Consider the following 21,114-nt stretch of genomic DNA (forward strand, 5'->3'; position numbering starts at 1 on the left):
CCTCATCCTCAAAGATTGGCATATAATTACTATCTTCCGACTCCTCCTTCCCGTCCAGATCATCGAGGTTAACTTGCTCCTCTTCCCGATCGTCATGTTCGGATGCGGGTTCGGTGGGGTCCTCGGGGTCTTCGGCATCACCTGGAGTATCAGTGTCTCCGGTGCCGGTGTTGCTTTCCTTTGCGCGACACGATTTAGAGCGGCGTCGCTGACGTCGATGTTTCGGTGGTGCCTCAATGGGCTTGTCCTCGATTGGATCCTTCCTGCCTTCGTCGTCATTCTCTTTAGGTCTGTCCATCATATACACATCGTATGAGGAGGTGGCCGTCCAGCGCCCTATAAACGGCGGGTCTTGGCCTTGTTTATCTTCGGCATCATGGTCCATACCGTCGATGTCTTCGGATTCGTAATCTAGCATGTCGATTAGGTCTTCGACAATGGCTATAAAGTGGGTGGTGGGTGGGACGTAAAATTCCCTACTCTCAGCCCCTAGTCCGGGCTGGGCATAATTTGGAAGTGATTCCTCTGTAATGGCGAGGGGTCGCATTAGGTCCAAAGCCTTGTTTAAGAGCGAGGTTTGGACGGGGGAGCGAGAGTCCATGGAGCTAGGCAGGGCAGGAGCCCCCTGGCTACGCTCATCTGACGTGGACCTCGGGAGTTCGCAGGTGGTATCCGGGGGTGAATCCGGCTTTCCCTTGAAGGGGGAGCCCGGTCCGACTTCAGGCTTGCCGATAACGCAGTCCCCTCCAGATCTCCGATAGCAAGCTCCATAATTGCAGAGAGTCCGGTGGGCTCTAAACTCCCATCCTCGGACCTGGTAGTTTGCTCCGGATCTAAGGCCAGAGTGGTGGTCGGGGCCGTGAACCCTTCGAAGATCAAGTCTCCTCGGATATCAGCGACATAATTCAGATTTCTAAAACTAATCTGGTGACCAGGGGCGTAGTTGTTGATCTGTTCAAGGTGGCCAATCGAGTTGGCACGCAGCGCGAAGCCGCCGAATACGAAAATTTGACCAGGGAGGAAAGTCTCCCCCGAAACGGCATCGTTGTAGATGATCGAACGAGCCATTAAACCTTCTGTTGACGGCACAGTGGAACTCTCAATGAAAGCACCAATGTCGGTGTCAAAACCGGCTGATTTCGGGTAGGGGGGTCCCAACTGTGCGTCTGGGGATCGAAGGTAACAGGAGACAAGGGACACGATGGTTACCCAGGTTCGGACCCTCTTAATGGAGATAACACCCTACTTCTTGCTTGATTGACTTTGATGAGTATAGGGGTTACAAGAGTTGATCTACCTTGAGATCATAATAGCTAAACCCTAGATGTCTAGCATATATGATTTGTGATAGCCTCTATGGACTAAACCCTCCAGTTTATATAGACACCGGAGGAGCCTAGGGTTGTACAAAGTCGGTTTACAGAGAAAATAAATTACACGTCCGGTCGCCAAGCTTGCCATCCACGCAAAGGAGAGTCCTATCCGGACACAAGGGAAGGCCTTCTATCTTGTATCTTCACGGCCCATCAATCCGGCCCATGTCACATGGCCCGGATGCCCGGGGACCCCATAATCCAGGACTCCCTCAAGACCCACCTTAACATGTAATCATACATGAAAAAAGACCCACCATAATATTCAACTATAGATGAAAAAATATTTTCCAATCAAGTATTCTACTTATGTTCAATAAATATGTACAATAAATATGTACAACTATATAGTCAAATATAATTCTCGTTCCTTCTCCTTTCCTCGGTACTGTTTGGGAGAGGCGAAAACAAAAGCAGCTCAGGCCCGGCCCGATCCCGGATCTTCGCCGCCGGCGACGCCGGTTGGAGAGGTGATGGGGGAGGTGCGCGGTGCTCTATAGTATCTAGTAGGTGTAGTTCTAGTTTTTCCTTAGAGGAGTTTGGCCTAGTGCCGGAGATTGGCGTCATGCCGATGAGGATTTTGCTGTCGGCGCGCCCGAGCCGCGTTCGGTGGTTCCTGGCGATGCTCTTGTTGGTGGTGGCGGTTGGCTCGCTGCTGCTGGAAGCAGGCGCGCTGGAATCCTCGGAAATAAGCTCGATGTCTCCCCTGGTATGCAGGAATCCCCTTCGCTTGCTCTCGCCGACGGCAGTCACCATGGTGGTGGTCAAGTCGACAGGGACTGGTATGAAGACTGTTCTTGCGACCGGTTCCAGAGCAAATCATCGATGGTGCTTGAGCTTTGGCGCTCCCGGCGGACAGCCGGCTTGCAGCGCCGCCGCGCCACCGAATCCTCTGGCCGAAGGGCGGCCAAACCTCTTCCTCCTAGCCTTGAAGCTATATGGGAGGCAGTGCTACTCTAGATCGATGTTCATGGCTTGCTGCGGTGAAGAACTCGTCGGACCAAGTGGTGATGTCCCCGGAGCCGGCGAGTTTGGAGTCGATCGGGAGTGGCTTGGACCTGATTGCGTTCCTCTTCAGATCTTTGGGGTCCTTTCTGCATATTTCAGGGACTGCTTTGTAATTTTCAGTTTGTTGTGTGTCCTGTTGTTCTGGCTTGTACTACGGTATTGTAATATCAAATAAAGTCTGGGGTCCTTTTGGACCCTGCCCTTGTTCAAAAAAAAAAATAGTCAAATATAATAGGTAATATGTATTTTTAATTTTGGTTCTCATACTATCAACCCAAAATTAACCAATTTCCGCCGCAATGCATGGGGCATCCTCTAGTTACTTGAGTGCCCACGATCACAACAACAAATCCAAAATTGTCCAAAATACTGAAATAATAGATCATAGAGATGTCACAGAACACACAAAGTGAAGAAGTGTTCAGACAACATGGTTTTATTTAGTGATTTGTAGAATTTTTAGTTGAACTGCCCATTACCAATTCAAAGTACTACGAATTAACCAGAAAAACAATGCAGTCAGGTTTGCTAATAACCATCACTGTGATGTTTAAAGACCAGAGATCGTTCAGTCCAAAAAATATACACTTAACAATTCAAACTCGTCACCAACTCATAACCTACCATAGACTATGGCACTATACAATAATCACCTGTATACCGACATCCACAAACAAAGAAAATGTCAGACTCCATCCAGAACTTATCTAACCTACCAAAACCAACTGTTTTCTTTTGATTCACATTCACTTTGCGTTGGCGAGCAGCCTCAAGACGTTGCGCATCTTCGGCCGAGCATCGGGAGAGAAAGTAACACAGGAGAGCGCAACATTGAGGACTGACAGCATCTGGCTGTGAACACCAAGTGAAGTTCTTGAGACCCTGGTGTCAAGGACCTGCTCCCTTTGCTCAGGCCTAGCTGAAAGACTGAGAGCCCACTTGGCTAGCTCCATGCCATCACTGACAGATGGTTTCCCTGTTAAGAGCTCCAGTAAAATGACTCCAAAGCTATAAACATTCCCGGCCATCGTCAACCTCATAGTGTATGCATACTCTGCAATAAAAATTCGGTGATATTTGGTGTTAGTACATATGAACTTTTCTGAATTACTGAAATAACTGAACCAAAAATCGCAAGATTGTCATGGGGGCTTGGGCACCGGTTGAGAAGCTAGTTTGCCTCAGAGCAGTTATCTGTTTGAACTATTATTTGCCCTGTTGAGACCCTTTAGTTTGGATGGCAGCTTTCAACATAACACTATAAAGCATGGGCTTGAGTGTCTAAATTAAGCGAGTGAAAGAGGAAGCATTCCATTGGAACACTTCAGGAAACAAGATGATACTTCAAGTGTTGAACAATGGGGAAGATGGAATTTGGAGCTAATATCCACGCATATTTGCAGTCAAGCACATTAAGAGAAATTTCTACAAACAAGAAACATATGACATGAAGTGTTTGTAAATGAAAAATAGCAGAAAATATTCATTTCTCAAAAAAATCAACAAGTTGACTATAGCTGCTCAAACTGAATCAGAATATGAGGATACGTGTTTTACCTGGTGGAATATAGCCAACTGTGCCAGCAATGGTTGAAAGGCTCCCACTACTTTTAGAAGGATCGATAATTTTGTAAAGCTCAATGTCTCCAATCTGAGGCTCATTCGTTGACTTCAAGTGGATAGTCCTCGTCGACAGATCAAGAAGCAGAACCGGCTGAGTGCGCCCATGAAGAAAGGTCAGCCCTTCGGCCACCCCCAAAGCAATGCTATACCGTGATGTCCAGTCCAGAACATGTGACCTTCCATCATGCAGTAAGTCGAACACCGTGCCCTTGTACACATGCTCATAGAGGAGGTACGCATTGTCTTCTGTCAAGACATAAGCCAATGGCACCATGACACTGGAATTGCTTAGCTTGCCAAGTACCTCAAGCTCATGGCCAAATTTCTCTTGGCTACCAACCTGGAATATCTTGTCACTCCAATCAAGCTTTTTCACAGAGTAGATTGATCCATTTGGCATCATGGCCTTGTAGTAGGTGCAGAATCTTGTCTTCAGGAATATGTTGTTGGGATTGGAGACTGCTTTCATTGCATACGTAAAGTCAATTCCAGAGGTGTGCACACTGCTCATTGTTATGAAATGGCCGTCAATGACTTGACACACACCCACTTCAGTTGATGGTCCTTCGTCTTCCACACGATAAATCCTCTTGGACAATGCGAGCATAATAATAGCAGCCAGCAAGCACAGTCCAACAAGAGGACTGACAATAGCAACAATAATCACAACACTATGTGTCCTTGTCTTCCCACTAGTAGGAGCGTCATTACTGTTTTCCCTGTCATCTGTAAGCTCAGGATTTCCACTGCTATCAACAGTCACACTTGAACGAAATGCAGGAAGGGACCCAGATAGGTGATTATGAGATAGCACCAAATGTGTCAAGCTCTGCAGACCCTCAAGTGAGGATGGCACTGGACCAGACAAGTTGTTGTATGAAAGGTCAAGGATCTCTAAATCTTTTAAAACACCAATATTTGAAGGAATAGATCCACTGAGATGGTTGTGACTAAGATTGAGAACTGCGCTCAAGCTGGTCGGCATTTTTGGGATGGTACCAGTGAGGGAATTATTTGCCAGATTGAGTTCAATCAGAGACGGCAATGAACTGACTGAAACTGGAATGGCACCGCTGATCTTGTTCCCTTGAAAATTCAAGTTGGAAAGCTTTGGAAGGTTGAAAATTCCCATTGGTATCTCTCCAGTGAATGAATTCAGACTAAGATTCAAAGTGCTCAGATTTGTTAAATCAGAAAATGTACTTGGGATAGGTCCCCTGAGATTGTTCATTTGAAGCTTCAGAACTACCAGCTTGTCAAGGTTACTGATTGCATCAGGCACTTGCCCCTGAAGATTGTTCGATGCCAGATTCAACAAGGACAAGTTCCTGCATCTTCCAAGCTCTGAAGAGATATTTCCCATCAAGTGATTGTTGTCCAACTCAAGATAAGCCAAGGCCAAGGCATCATCGATGGTGTCCGGGATGGTCCCATTGAGCTTGTTACCACCAAGCCTCAAGCGGTAGAGGTTTGAAGATAAGTTCCTAGGAATTGGTCCTTGAAGGTAATTGCTGGAGAGATCAACAGTCTCCAATCCTACAGAAGCGAGGAGATCAGAGGGTATCTCCCCACTCAGACCATTGTAACTCAAATCCAACATCTTCACATGCTTTGTAATACCGCTGGGGATAGAACCAGTAAAATTGTTCTGATTAGCCGCAAACCGAGTGAGCGTCGCGACATTCGACAAGCTCGCCGGTATTGTTCCAGTCAGGTTATTACCAGAAAGGATTAAGGTCCTGAGCTTGGGCAGCTTCCGGAACCCATCAACGACATCACCAGTGAGACTGTTCTGACTAAGATCCAACAGGGTGAGGTTTGAATAACTGAACAGGCTGCTTGGAATTGAATCATTGAAACTATTACGAGACAACACTAACTCCTCCATAGAGCTAGCCATTCTTAGAGGGACAGCACCAACCAAATGATTGGAGCTGAGGTTCAGGCTCCTCAACCTAGGCATAACACTCAATTGGGTGGTCACAGTTCCAGTGAAGGAATTGAAGGAGAGATCAAGAACCTCAAGTCGAGAGAAATCCGAGAGATCGCTTAGTCGCCCGACCAGACGGTTGCTGCTGAAATTCAGCACCCGCAACCCGGCAGTCATGGGGCAACGAGAGAAATGGTCCGTCAAATCGGCGAAGTAATTCTTGGAGAGATCGAGGGACTGTAAGGTGTCGAGAGAGCATAAGGAGGCAAAGAGCGTGGGGTTGGATATGGAGCAGCCAGATAAATCGACTTCAGTAACCACCGAGAAGGAACTAGAGTTAGAAGGGGAGCAGCCGATTCCTCTCCATAGGCATGGATTGGAGACGGTTGTGTTCCACCCGGCTGAGCCCACATAGCGCCAGAGATCCCTCATGATGGATTCCTGCGTGCTGTTTAGAGGAAGGCGCGGGTTGCCGGCGGCGGCGGACACATGGAGGCACAAGAAGGTGAAGAAGGAGAAGAGCGGTAGCGGCCTCGAGAAGCCGTGGGTAGAGGAGCAGGAACAGTACCTCTTCCTGTCCCCCATGGCCGGCGATCCTCGGCCTTTTCTCTTGATTCAGTTGGCTCCCTGCTGATCTTGGCCGGTTGGAGCAATAGGCAAAAGGGACTCCCCTAGGGTTCGGGTTTCTCGGCGACCATGGCTATGTGGTGCTCCTGCCCTCGGGTTTTGGTTGGCATTTGAGGATTCGAGACGAGTGTTGTAGTGAGGGGAAGGGAAGACTGCAGTTGTCCAGTCTTGCGAGAGAGGGAGAATGGAACGGGAAGGTGGGTGGGATCTTCTCTGTTTGGGTCCAGAGTTGACTGACTGACGTATTTGGTGGGGTGACCAAAACCTGAGTTTTATTTTTAGGCAATGACAAATAAAAATATAGTTTCATGTAAAGTACCAATGGTTGAAGAAAGAGGGGATGCCATTCGGGGCATCCCCAAACTTAGTTGCTTGCTATTTCTTGATTATTATCTTGAGATGCCTCGGACATCCCCAAGCTTAGGCTTTTGCTAATCCTTATTCCTTCATCCATCATAAGATCACTCAAAACTTGAAAACTTCAATCACACAAAACTCAACAATACCCTCGTGAGATCCATTAGTATAAGAAAGCAAACCACTACTATAAGTACTGTTGCAAAACTATTCATATTTTATTTTTGCATTATATCTACTGTATTCCAACTTTTCTATGGCAAAAACTCATCAAATAAAACCATAGAATCATCAAAACAAGCACACAACGCAAAAAAAAAACAGAATCTGACAAAAACAGAACAGTCTATAGCAATCTGACTACTTCGAATACTTCTGTAACTCCAAAAATTCTGAAAAATTAGGACGTCGTAAATAATTTGTTTATTTTAATCTTCTGCAAAAAGAATCAACTCAAAATCACTCTTTTTATAAAAATGAAAATAACTTCGTGAGCGCAAAAGTTTCTGTTTTTCAGCAAGATCAAAGCAACTTTCACCCAAATCATCCCAAAGGCCTTGCTTGGCACAAACACTAATTTAAACCACAAAAACACATCTAACCAGAGGTATAATTGTGTATTTTATTTAAAACAGCAAGGAAACCAAAAGGCAAAAAGATACAAGTTGGGTTGCCTCCCAACAAGCGCTATTGTTTTACGTCCCTAGCTAGGCATACCGCGTAGGATCTAAGTTCTGTCGTCTTTGGTTGTAGATCCATAAGATGCCCTCATGATTGATTCATATGGTGGCCTAATTCTTGTTCTAGGGAAGTGTTCCATACCCTTTCTTAGTGGAAACTGAAATTTAATATTGCCTTCTTTCATATCAACCACGACACCTATAGTGTATTAAGTTCATGGAAAAACAGAGTAATGCAATAAGAACGATGAAATGATGTAGACAAGATCTATTTATGTAGAAATAGACCCCATCCTGTTATCCTTAATAGCAACGATACATACGTGTTGTTTCCCTTTCTGTCACTGGGATCAAGCACCGTAAGATCGAACACATCACAAAGCACATCTTCCCATTACAAGATAAATAGATGAAGTTGGCCAAACAAAACCCAAATATCGGAGAAGAAATACGATGCTATAATCAATCATGCATATAAGAGATCAAGGGAAGACTCAAATAACCTTCATGGATAAAAACAGAGATCTGACCATAAACTCAAAGTTCATCGGATCCCAACAAACACATCGCAAAAAGACTTACATCATATAGATCTCCCAGAGACCATTGTATTGATAATCAAGAGAGAGAGAGAGAGAGGAAGCCATCTAGCTACTAACTACAGACCCATAGGTCTATAAAAAACTACTCATGCATCATCGGAGAGGCACCAATAGACGTGATGAACCCCTCCGTGATGGTGTCTAGATTGGATCTTGTGGTTCTGGACTCTGCGGCGGTTGGAATTGACTTCCGTTGACTCCCCTAGGGTTTGTAGAATATTGGGGTATTTATAGAGCAAAGAGGCGGCGTGGGAGGCCAACGAGCAGGGCACAACCCACCGGGGCGCGCCTGGGCCCCCAGGCGCGTCCTGGTGGGTTGTTCTCCCCTCGGAGCTCTCCTCAGGTGCGTTCCTGGCCCATTGGATGTCTTCTGGCCCAAAAAAGATCCACAAAAAGTTTCGCTGTGTTTGGACTCCGTTTGGTATTGATTTCGTGCGATGTAAAAGACATGCAGAAAACAACAACTAGCACTGGGCACTATGTCAATAGGTTAGTTCCAAACAATGATATAAAGTGACTATAAAAATGATTGTAAAACATCCAATAATGATAATATAACAGCATGGAACAATCAAAAATTATAGATACGTTGGAGGCGTATCAACTAGCTCTGTTTAATTACTAAAAATGCTTGGTTCAGTAAGTGTGGTCAGTGTGTTGTATGTTGGAGATATGCCCTAGAGGCAATCATGTATGATGATATTTCCTATGTGTTTATGAATAAAGATAGTCCTTGAACATTATCAATCATGTGTATCAGCAAGTACGTGACTTGTTTGTGGGACTATGCATTGTATGATGACTGTCCTAAAAGGTCCCTAGTCGAAAGGGCTGTGTGAATGCGCAGACGACTAGACTAGCATATGACACGGTCGATGGCTTGGTCTCACTAGCCATGGAGCACTTGATGCTAACCGGATAATATGGACTCAGAAGGGTCTGGTCGGATTCGACATAGTCGAATCCGAGTCGAGATAAGGTCCGAGTCGGACAGACCCAACTATGAGACGCAGCGATATGTCATCTGTGAGTCTATAGTACAACATACATTCTATGTCCTAAGACCTGAGCTGACGCATGTACTCGGGATGGTGACAAACTTGCTTTGGGCCGACCAAACGCTACTCCGTGACTGGGTAGTTACAAAGGTAGGTTTCGGGTTTGTCCAGTCCCATGCTGCGAGACATGGTCGAGCAAGATGGGATTTGCCCCTCCGATCAGGAGAGATATACTCTGGGCCCCTCGTGTGATCCGACGAGGATAAGCATGGCCATGCGACAAGGATTATGAGATAATCCGGTTTTTGGTCGGTATCACTGGAACAAGAAAGAGGTCGGACTAGCACAAGGATGACAATCTCGCCTTGAGCCCGAGAACATATATCGTGCGGCAAAGGGAACAGAAGTGTGACATGTTGTATAGGTTCGCCTAACCAGCTTCATATTCTGCTTGGTGCTCGGCACGCCTTGCTAGAGGCCGCTACCAACCGTGCAAGTCGGAGGTGATCTAAACTGTGACCAAGCCGACTTGAACCTAAGGGGTCGCACGCTTAAGGGAAGGAACCTATGAGGTCGGATCCGAGGACACTGGTCGGATGTGATCCGAGCTGTATTCGGATTGTGGCCGAGTAGACTTGTGGGCTTTAGGGTCCATGCGAGGCCCAAGTGTTGATCCTGCGACGGACGCCTATATAAAGTGGAGGTGCGGCACACTCATTTGGTTGCTCATTTTGGCACTGTCACTAGGGTTTGCATGTGTTGCGAATAGCCACCTCCACTCGCCGCCGACTGTGTGATCGGACCTAGCAGTCCGCCGCACGGTGTTCCTCCTGCACGCGTGGATACCGTTAGAGGCGGTGCACTTGCACCGCTCCGGTGAACTTGTACGTGGGATCGAACGACCGGCTGTTCGAGGGAGATCGGACGAGGAGGAGACGATCCACGCGGGTGCGCCGCCCCAACTCTTCTTCCGCTGCACGGCACTGCGTGTCTAGTGGTAACGAACTGTGATCCATCTCCCGTAGCATGTTCCAGGTTGTTCTACGCGTAGGAAAATTTTAATTTGCAGTCGACGCACCCTAGCGTAGAGCCCAACACTGTACACTCTTTTGTGTGCCCAAATTAGCAAGCGATGTTAGATTATGCAATGATGTTGATGAGGACAGTACCTAGGGAAATTTCCACCAAAATTTGACTTATCAAACTCGTCCCATGCGCGTAAAGCAGAAGAATCGTTTGTGATGCACACAATCATTCAAAGTGAATGGTGTCCAGCAACACCGTGCGCAAAGTTTCCCTCCGCATTTCGAAATTTTTGGCCAACCGCCGAAATATCTACCCCTCCCCCCCTTCCCCACCCCCTTTTCTCCTTGATGACAAGTCACATTTCCCCTGTTTCCTCCTTACTTTCTTCCGAAGCTATAGCCGCTTCCTTGCTCTTGCTGTCGCGCATCCTACCGCCGGGGTCGCCATGGTATTCTTCAATGAACTCTCGAGCGGTCCTCCTCCGACGATGACTCTTTCACCACCCGGGTATGCCTCTCTTCTCTCTCTCTCGGGTTATGACTTGGAATGAAGGATGTTAACCCGGCGGTCGATTTGAGTCATTTCTTCCTATTGTAGCTCCCTAGGACAATCAGTTGCAACGAATGGAGCGGGGTGGCTAAAGATCTGCCTGCTCATTGTCACCATCAATCTCCATGCATGAAGTTAGTTGCGTTTGAATCTGTGGACAGTGGGGGAAGTTCCTAGCATGTGCAGAGAAGGTTAATCCCACTTTCGTTGTTACAAATCATTTATTAGATGTGATTCAAACGATGTCACCATGTTATGTTATTCTGGATGTTAAGAAGTGTCATGGTTTGTACCTAGCATCTAAAAATGTTGCCATCTTATCAGCGGTTCCATTAAAAAATATTTGTCAATGGCACCGCTTCAGCAGTTTGTGCAGCCAACTTTGGTCCACATCTGAGCAGCCAAGCAGTGAAATACTAAATCTTTATGGCATGAAGGAAGTGGACATCAGAGAAACTAGGTGCTCCGGAGTCCGGTTCCCTAATTTTTTTCCGCTACATCAGCTCGCCAGTGCAGGGCACCGGTGCCAAATGTAGCAAAGTTGTCTTGACACCGGTTTTGGCATAATAGTGGACGACCTTAGTGCTATTAGTTCTATGTTACTAAATTTGTGCATGTACACACCTGTTAGTATTAATTTGATGTTATCCAAACACTGTTGCTATGTTGTTGCAGTTATATTTAGCTTCCTCATAAAATGTTCAATTTGTTACTTATACTACATGACTAAGAACTTGTAGCGTTGCTGTAGTTAATTATAGCTTCTGATGTTTCAAAATTTGGTTGTTGTCTCAGTAGCAATTAATTCATTTGCACATTGATCTTTTTGAGAAGATATGTCATAATTAACCTATTTCTTCAATTTTTCAAAATATGTATTTGGTGATTTTGTATGTTGCTAGAAACCCATTTCCCCTACAATTGTTACTGATCTAGTTTTAAATATTATAGGATGAACGGAAGTGTTCTTACCTAGAGTGGGTTGATCAAGAGTGGCCACAATCTTTGAAGATGTGCCTAGCAAAGCTCTGGAGCATGTATGAGGAAGAGAACAGATGTAGGCTTAGATAAAGTATTCTCAACGCTGAAGAATATTTCAAGATGCGGGAAAAAAAAGAGGAAGATGGAGAATGAGGTCAGATTTTAAAAATTAGACTTTGCTAAGATGGTGTTGGCGAAGGAGGTGGCACTTTCCCAGTTGGTCAGTGCAAAACAGGTTCTTACTGAACTGAAAGCAGAGGTGGATAAGCCGAGCCTGGATGATCTCGATTAAGGAAATGAATATATTGTTCTAATATTATTTTTATGAAGGTGAACTAGCTATATGTTGTACTGTGCTATTTTCAGGTAGCTATTGTACTGTGATGTTAAAATATATTTATGTGCCTGATATGAAATTGGCAAACAGTTGTTCGATATGAAATGTGAATTTGTGTAATACTGGTATTATTAATTGTAAACTAATAAACCTGCTAAATGAGTCATGGAACTTTGCAAATGGTTCTAGCAGTAAAAGCGGTTGTGATGGATAGCTGATGACCCACAAGTATAGGGGGTCTATCGTAGTCCTTTCAATAAGTAAGAGTGTCGAACCCAATGAGGAGCAGAAGGAAATGACAAGCGGGTTTCAGTAAGGTATTCTTTGCAAGCACTGAAATTATCGGTAACAGATAGTTTTGTGATAAGGTAATTTTGTAATAGGCAACAAGCAACAAAAGTAACAAGGTGCAGCAAGGTGGCCCAATCCTTTTTGTAGCAAAGGACAATCCTGGACAAACTCTTATATAAAGGAAAACGCTCCCGAGGACACATGGGAATTATCGTCAAGCTAGTTTTCATCACGCTCATATGATTCGCGTTCGTTACTTTGATAATTTGATATGTGGGTGGACCGGTGCTTGGATGCTGCCCTTCCTTGGACAAGCATCCCACTTATGATTAACTACTCTCGCAAGCATCCAGAACTACGAAAGAAGAATTAAGGTAAATCTAACCATGGCATGAAACATATGGATCCAAATCAGCCCCTTACGAAGCAACGCATAAACTAGGGTCTAAGCTTCTGTCACTCTAACAACCCATCATCTACTTATTACTTCCCAATGCCTTCCCCTAGGCCCAAATAATGGTCAGGTGTCATATAGTCGACGTTCACATAACACCACTAGAGGAAAAACAACATACATCTTATCAAAATATCGAACGAATACCAAATTCACATGACTACTTATAGCAAGACTTCTCCCATGTCCTCAGGAACAAATGTAACTACTCACAAATCATATTCATGTTCATAATCAGAGGGGTATTAATATGCATTAACGATCTGAACATATAATCTTCCACCGAATAAACCAACTAGCATCAACTACAAGGAGTAATCAACACTACTAGCAACCCACAGGTACCAATCTGAGGTTTTGAGACAAAGATCGGATACAAGAGATAACCTAGGGTTTGAGAGGAGATGGTGCTGGTGACGATGTTGATGGATATTGACCCCCTCCCGATGAGAGGATCGATGGTGATGACGATGGTGACGATTTTCCCCTCCCGGAGGGATGTTTCCCCGGCAGAACAGCTCTGCCGGAGCCCTAGATTGGTTCCGCCTCGAGACGGCGGCGCTTCGTCTTGAAAGCTTCATTACGATTTTTTCCAGGGCGAAAGACTTCATATAGCAAAAGATGGGCACCGGAGGCCTGCCAGGGGGCCCATGAGACAGGGGCGCGCCCCCGCCCTCGTGGCCAGGGTGTGGGCCCCTCTGGTTGATTCTTTTTCCAGTATTTTTTATTAATTCCGAAATGTGCCTCCGTGAAGTTTCAGGACTTTTGGAGTTGTGCAGAATAGGTCTCTAATATTTGCTCCTTTTCCAGCCCAGAATTCCAGCTGCCGGTATTCTCCCTCTTCATGTAAACCCTGTAAAATAAGAGAGAAAAGGCATAAGTATTGTGACATAATGTGTAATAACAACCCATAATGCAATAAATTTCAATATCAAAGCATGATGCAAAATGGACGTATCAATAGCCCAATGCCATACAGTTTTCTTCATCAAATCGTGTGTGATGTAGTTGAATAAAAGCAAATAGTTAACTGAGGAAGAGCATGTGTGATAGTTACACCTACCACACATGAGGCTATATGTTGTAGGGTGGAGACCCTGAGTGGAGATCTTTCATGAATTGGAGGGGTAATCCCACAAAGAACACAAAGAAATCACAAGAGGAACACTCAAGAACAAGCCCAATCACACATCCACTAGACTCAAATCCACACAAGATCCACCTAGGTACATAAACAACAAGAGGAACATGGGTACATGGTAAAGTTCATCTCAAATCCCAAAGGGAGATGAGGTCTTGAATCCCTAAGGCTCTTCTCCAATGGAGGCCTTGAACTCCAAGGAGTCTTCTCCCTCAAAAGGAATCCCACAAGGGTAGATACATGAGCTAAGCTCTAATATATAGATCTATTCTTAGCTAACCCTCAAATGGAGGAGAAGGAGGGATATATATAGGTCCAAGGCAAGGAAGGTGTAAGTGAGGGCGAAAGGGTAAAGTTACATGGGCCTTGCCCAAATTCGGCGTGCAGATGCACTACCTCACAGTCCGGTATGGGGGACCGGACAGTCCAGTGGAAACAAAAACTTTTGGGCATCCAAAAATTATACTACCGGACTGTCCGCTTGGGGGACCGGACTGTCCGGTAGTGCAATTTCTGCATAAACCAAAACTGCTCTCTAGATGGACCGAACAGTCCGGTTGGGTGACCGGACAGTCCGGTAGTGCAAATTTTGCCCATCGTCGCTTCCAAGCTTCCCTAGCGGACGGTGTAGGCGCACCCTTGCGCTTCCACTCCTCCTCGTCATCCGTGGTGCTCCGATGATACCTATGCATGCACATGAGAGGAGTGTCAAGTAGTAGACCATCCTTGATGGGGTCAAGTGAACATGTGTAAAGGAGATGATTCACCTTTGTGTATGTGAAGTAGATGTCGCACGTGTCACGCGCCAAATGGACTCTTGACATGGTGATGTATCTAGGATGCTCTGCATCATCCCCTCCCCCTTGGGAAAGATCCTACCTTAGATCGAAAACCAAATCACCATGGGAAAGAGATGGAGTCGTCGTGTAGAAGTGGACGTTCACCAATTAGTCATCATCTTGAAGCTCATAGTGGCCACTCTCCAATGTCGCACCCTCATGTGGTTCCTTCAAAAGGAGCAAGGACAACAAACATTTGGAAAAACAAATGTGGTTAGCGTTAGTGCAAAACCAAGCATTCAAGTGATGATTCATCGAACAAGTGTCATGATCATGCATAGCATAAGGTGTGACAAAGGATTGTGACATGGCACGTAAGCATATGGATTGAGTACAATCAAGGTCATCATGGAAATAAGCATGTAAATGTGAGGTAGTGATGCAAATATGTGACAAGATAATAAGCATCTACCTCATGGTCATAGCAATCACGCATAAAGCGCTCGACAAATGGTCGATGGTAGGCATAAGAATCATTCACAACACCAAAATAAATGAAGTGTCTAAACACATGGGTCAAGTGCAAGACAATCCCAACATAACAGGCATAGGGTGTAGTGAAGATAGTGTGGCACTCAACACAATAGAAATGGCAATTGTTCATCTTGTGTGAGGTAATCAAGTCAAGCATGTAGCGATCAATGGGGCATGGCATATGTTAAGTGATGAAATTGTTGCAACCAAGCATATTATAGGAGCAAGTAATCCAAGAATTGGATGCAACACACAAGGTATATATGTCGGCAATGTGGAAATAATAAGTCGAAGCAAGATCTCTAGCATGTGTGCAATATGTCAAGGTGCAAGAAACACATGAAGTAGGATCCACAATATACATTCTCATAGTTTGGGGGTTCTCAAAAGAGAAGGATATCACCTTGAAAGCATGTCCTTGTGCGTCCTTCACAATTCCGAAGCACAAGCAAGTGCGATGTAAAAGCGAGTCGGTCGCAAGTGGTTCACTCTCAAGAGCTCGAATGGTCAACTCACGTGATAGAGGCAAAGGTGTCCCGTCTTTCGATGAGATGGTGGCTATCGTTTTCTATGGGAGTCGACCTTGACGATCCGACTACGAACGTGCGAGATGCCGTGCCTTATCAATCGCTAAACCAACTTCCGAGGGGTTGACCATGCCGGAGCACGATCAACCTGACCACGAGGGTCTGTTTTCCTGTGAGCAAACGAAGAACAAGCAAGAAACTGAGATTGCAATCTGGATATTGCGAATATAAGAGGAAAGCTTTATTAATGAAGGTGGGGTTCTGTGACGCCTTTGTCTGGTTGTTGAACACAAATGAAGTACGCGAACTTGCAGCCATGGTGAACTTTAATCTAAACAAAACCCAAAGTCTAAACGACGCCCTAAGGGCTGTATATATGGAGGAAGAGGGGGGGGGGGATTTCGTGGCCCTTGGGGAAGGGGTCCGAAACCAACCCTATCTCTTGTTTCCCCACACATACGGACTCTAAAAACAGCCTATACTCAAGTATTTCAAAAATACATGGGCCTGGACCAATAATAAGGTGACACAGCACCTAGAATAGCCCCTGGACGAAAGTTATGAAGTAGCATCTTGTATATTTCGTCCAAGGCTTCATGCACTCATTATGGTGGCTTCAACATCCTGAAATCATCACATGTAACTCCGTTCTTGTTCCCCTTGCGCATGCCATCATCTCCATGCTTGTTCTTGCTCCAATGTTCATCCTTCTCCAAGCTAGGCCCTTCATTTTTAAGCAAAACAAATGTATCCAATTTAGGCAGCATCATATTCTCATGAACATTAGAATCATTACCAAGAAATGAAAGTACCTGGTAATTTAATTGGCGTGTGTGAGCTCTAGTCATTGGTCCAGTATGTATAGCAGCAGGGGCTGTGGGTGTAACAATGGTATTGCTGTCCTCATCATCCTCCCCTTCTTGAAATGAAGTCGTCCTCGACGGAAGCTCATCTTCCTCACCCAAATAAGGCTTCAAATCTGCAATGTTAAAAGTGGGACTAACCCCAAAATCCGCAGGCAGCTCAAGTTTATATGCATTATCATTTATTTTCCCTAAAACCTTAAAAGGACCATCAACACGTGGCATTAGCTTTGATTTGCGCAAATCAGGAAATCTATCCTTACGCAAATGTAACCAAACAAGATCTCCAGGTGCAAACACAACATGTTTTCTACCCTTATCTCTAGCAAGTTTATATTTAGCATTCATACGCTCAATGTTTTCCTTAGTTAACTCATGCATTTTTATAATCAATTCAGCACATTGTTTAGCATCAAAATTAACCTTCTCCGAAGATGGAAGAGGCAACAAATCAATAGGTGCACGAGGTCGGAAACGATACACAATTTCAAAAGGGCACACCTTAGTAGTAGAATGCAATGAGCGATTATAAGCAAATTCAATATGAGGCAAGCATTCTTCCCACATTTTCTTATTATTCTTCAAAACAACCCAAAGCATAGTAGACAATGTTCTATTGACTACTTCAGTTTGTCCATCAGTTTGGGGGTGACAAGTAGTACTAAAAAGCAGTTTAGTCCCCAACTTAGCCCATAAACATCTCCAAAAGTGGCTAAGAAATTTAGTATCACGATCTGAAACAATAGTATTTGGCACACCATGCAAGCGAATAATTTCACGAAAGAACAAATCAGCAACATTAACAGCATCATCGCTTTTATGATATGGTATAAAGTGTGCCATTTTCGAGAATCTATCCACGATAATAAATATGCTATCCTCCCCTTCTTTGTTCGAGGTAAACCTAAAACAAAGTCCATAGATATATCCTCCCAAGGAACACTAGGTACAGGCAAAGGCATATATAAACCATGAGGATTGAGTCGTGACTTAGCTTTTTGACATGTAGTGCAGCGAGCAACAAAGCGCTCAACATCCCGTCTCATCTTTGGCCAAAATAAATGTGTAGCAAGTATATCCTCCGTCTTCTTCATGCCAAAGTGTCCCATTAATCCTCCTCCATGCGCCTCCTGCAACAACAAAAGACAAACGGAGCTAGCTGGAATGCATAGCTTGTTAGCACGAAACACAAATCCGTCATTAACGACGAAATTGTTCCATGTTCTCCCTTCTTTACAATTCTGCAAAACATCTTTAAATTCAGCATCATGCACATATTGATCTTTGATGGTCTCCAAACCAAATACTTTAAAGTCAACTTGTGAAAGCATAGTATAACGACGAGACAATGCACCAGCAATAACATTTTCTTTACCCTTCTTGTGTTTAATGACATATGGGAAAGTCTCAATGAATTCAACCCATTTAGCATGTATACGGTTCAGTTTTGCTTGACTTTTAATGTGTTTCAAAGATTCATGATCAGAATGTATAACAAATTCTTTGGGCCGTAAATAATGTTGCCATGTTTCTAAAGTCCGAACAAGAGCATATAATTCTTTATCATAAGTAGAATAATTCAGACTAGGCCCACTGAATTTTTTGGAAAAGTATGCAACATGTTTGCCATCTCATAATAACACACCTCCTAATCCAATTCCACTAGCATCACATTCAAGCTCAAAATTCTTATTAAAATCAGGAAGATGGAGTAAAGGAGCATGTGTCAACTTATCTTTCAATACCGTGAAGGCTTCTTCCTGTGCGGAACCCCAAACAAAAGGCACATCTTTCTTTGTAAGCTCATTGAGAGGTGCAGCAATGGTTCTAAAATCTCTCACAAAACTCCTATAGGATCCAGCGAGGCCAAGAAAACTCCTCACTTGTGTGACCATTTTGGGCTGCGGCCAACTCTCAATAGCTTCAATCTTGGCTTTATCAACTTCAATTCCTTGTGGATTAACAACATAGCCAAGAAAAGACACTCGGTCGGTGCAAAAGGTGCACTTCCCAAGGTTACCAAACAAACGTGCATCATGTAAAGCAATAAAAACATCACATAAATGTTCCAAATGTTCCTCCAAAGATATTCTATAAATCGTCATCAAAGTAAACTACCACAAATCGTCCAATGAAAGCACGTAAAACTTCATTCATTAATCTCATGAAAGTACTAGGTGCATTAGTTAACCCAAAAGGCATGACTAACCACTCATATAATCCAAACTTAGTTTTAAATGTTGTTTTCCATTTATCCCCCAATTTCATACGAATTTGATGGTATCCACTACGCAAATCAACTTCGGAGAATATTGTAGAGCCACTCGATTCATCAAGCATATCATCTAGCCTAGGAATAGGATGACGATAACGAATAGTAACATTATTAATGCCTCTACAATCAACACACATACGCGATGTGCCATCCTTTTTCGGCGCTAAAATAATAGGAACAACACAAGGATTAAGGGATTCACGTATATAACCTTTGTCGAGAAGCTCCTGTACTTGACGCATAATCTACTTCATCTCCTCTGGATTGGTACGGTATGGCACACGGTTTGGCAGTGAAGCTGTGGGGACCCCGACTCATAAGTCGAGATCACCTAATGCACGTGTACAGTGATCCCAGAGATCAATGCTCACTGAACACACAGAAGTTGAATAACAAGAGTCTTACATCCATACATACCGTTTTACACAAGTAGGACCATTATGGTCAAGTCTTGAGTATATCGTCGCAGCGGAAATCTTCGTCGATAACTTGGACCCATGCCATCTGCCTCAACCCTACAGGCATTCTGACTGGGAAGCGTCCTAGCTCGTATGTTCGTCACCGAAGTATTCCTCATCATATCCTGTTCTTTCATGCCTGGCCAATAAAATAACCAGTGGCAAGCCAATGAGTACTTTGAATGTACTCGCAAGCAACCCATGTTTTGGTTCCAGATACAACAATGCATGATATAGGTAAATTTTTGCAGAAAGCTAGTTTTGAGTGCAATGACATGTTCAAAAACTTTGCAAGGCATGCATCAAGAGAGCTCAAGTAACCATGAGGACAGGTTACAGATATCAACATAAACAGAGTGGGCACCAACCCAACTCAATCATGTCAAGTCCTTTGACTTGACCCAAGTAGTTTTTATCAGCTCACACATATGGTTGCAAAACTCTGGACATAGTTTAAGCAGCACCGCCCAACTGTCCTTGACCGTGGACACGGCTATTCGAATAGTTTTACACTCTGTAGAGGTTGCACACTGTACCCACAAGATCTGGGGAACTTCCATGTCATCCACGACCCGCGATACCTCAAGTACCCGGGGTAAGCACCCGATCACTACCTTTCCCTAGACGACACTAACATGGAGTCCACTCGATTGGCAGTAACCCACGTGCCCAACATTTCACAAAACACTTTCATGGAGCCTTGCTCCCATAATTATCACATACCACTGGCACGGGGTACCAACGGTATGTCCGGTGCCCTGTGAAAACAGTCATGGCCGCCCTACCTGGCACGACCCCGTCCCGAGAGAGAGCACCAACTCTCCCCCGTCACTAGTAATGCGGGCTCCAAGCTAGTATTGGCCTAGGTAATCAATAATGCCCTTTCCCATATAAAGGTAGAGTGGTTGCGCATGTAAGGTTGGGACAGTCATCAAATCTTAAATCTAATCCATTTTCGAAAACAACACACACACTTGCCTCGGTACACAACTTCGTCATCAAGTGGTTACCCATCTCATCATCTCCCTCGGGCATAAGTGGCACCCGATGAGGTTTTCGAAAAGTCTTTTGAAAATGCTTTGTCTCCTTCACCATGCATAAACCCGTCCCTTTTTGCATAGCAACTACTTTAGCATCCTATCTACTCCCACCGGCATAACCCTCATAAGAAGGTAGGGTCGTGCACAATGCAAGTATCAACGAGGAAGTAACAGAGGCAACCAACCCACGTGGTTCACCATCTCATCATGATTCCGATGCAACAATAATAAAGAGCTATATGACATGCATAAAAGGGTTTCATAGACATGGTCAAAGGGCTGCTTTCCTGTTGTAACAAAGTCTTCGAGGTCTTCAAATGTCTCTGGCCCAACTCCGAGCATTCCGTCTACTTCGTCAACTATCGTTGAAAGCAACCATAATAAGCAACACAACAAGGCAGGAAATAAAAGTGCTCTAAAAATATGAGTTGGACTTTTCTGGGATACCTCTGGTCATATGAAAAATAACCAGAGTGGTTTCATTGGAATTGGATCAGTGGATATCTCTGAACATTTTGATATGATGGAACCAAGGGGTTTATGGATTTGCAAGAAGTGTCCAGAAATATATATTTGGAAAATGAGCAAAGGCACCCATTTAACAATTCATGATTTTAGAAGCATCTAGGATTTGGTTTTACTGGATTTGGAGTTCAAAGGA

General features: G+C 44.4%; 2 protein-coding genes across 2 annotated transcripts; one reads left to right on the forward strand and one right to left on the reverse strand.

Annotated features, from left to right (window-relative positions):
- Nucleotides 1-1,723: 1,723 nt before the first annotated feature.
- Nucleotides 1,724-2,633, forward strand: LOC123111017 (uncharacterized). The gene has a single exon (XM_044531670.1). The coding sequence runs from the start codon at nt 1,939-1,941 to the stop codon at nt 2,554-2,556; it is 618 nt and encodes a 205-aa protein (XP_044387605.1). The 5' UTR covers nt 1,724-1,938; the 3' UTR covers nt 2,557-2,633.
- A 295-nt stretch (nt 2,634-2,928) lies between these two features.
- LOC123111016 (leucine-rich repeat receptor-like tyrosine-protein kinase PXC3) lies at nt 2,929-6,765 on the reverse strand. The gene is made up of 2 exons (XM_044531669.1): nt 3,939-6,765; nt 2,929-3,435 (listed from the first exon to the last, which is right to left on the reverse strand). The coding sequence occupies exons 1-2, from the start codon at nt 6,517-6,519 to the stop codon at nt 3,128-3,130; spliced, it is 2,889 nt and encodes a 962-aa protein (XP_044387604.1). The 5' UTR covers nt 6,520-6,765; the 3' UTR covers nt 2,929-3,127.
- Between the last annotated feature and the right edge of the window lie 14,349 nt (nt 6,766-21,114).

Source organism: Triticum aestivum, chromosome 5B (genome assembly GCF_018294505.1).
Source record: "Triticum aestivum cultivar Chinese Spring chromosome 5B, IWGSC CS RefSeq v2.1, whole genome shotgun sequence".
Taxonomy (NCBI): Eukaryota; Viridiplantae; Streptophyta; class Magnoliopsida; order Poales; family Poaceae; genus Triticum; species Triticum aestivum.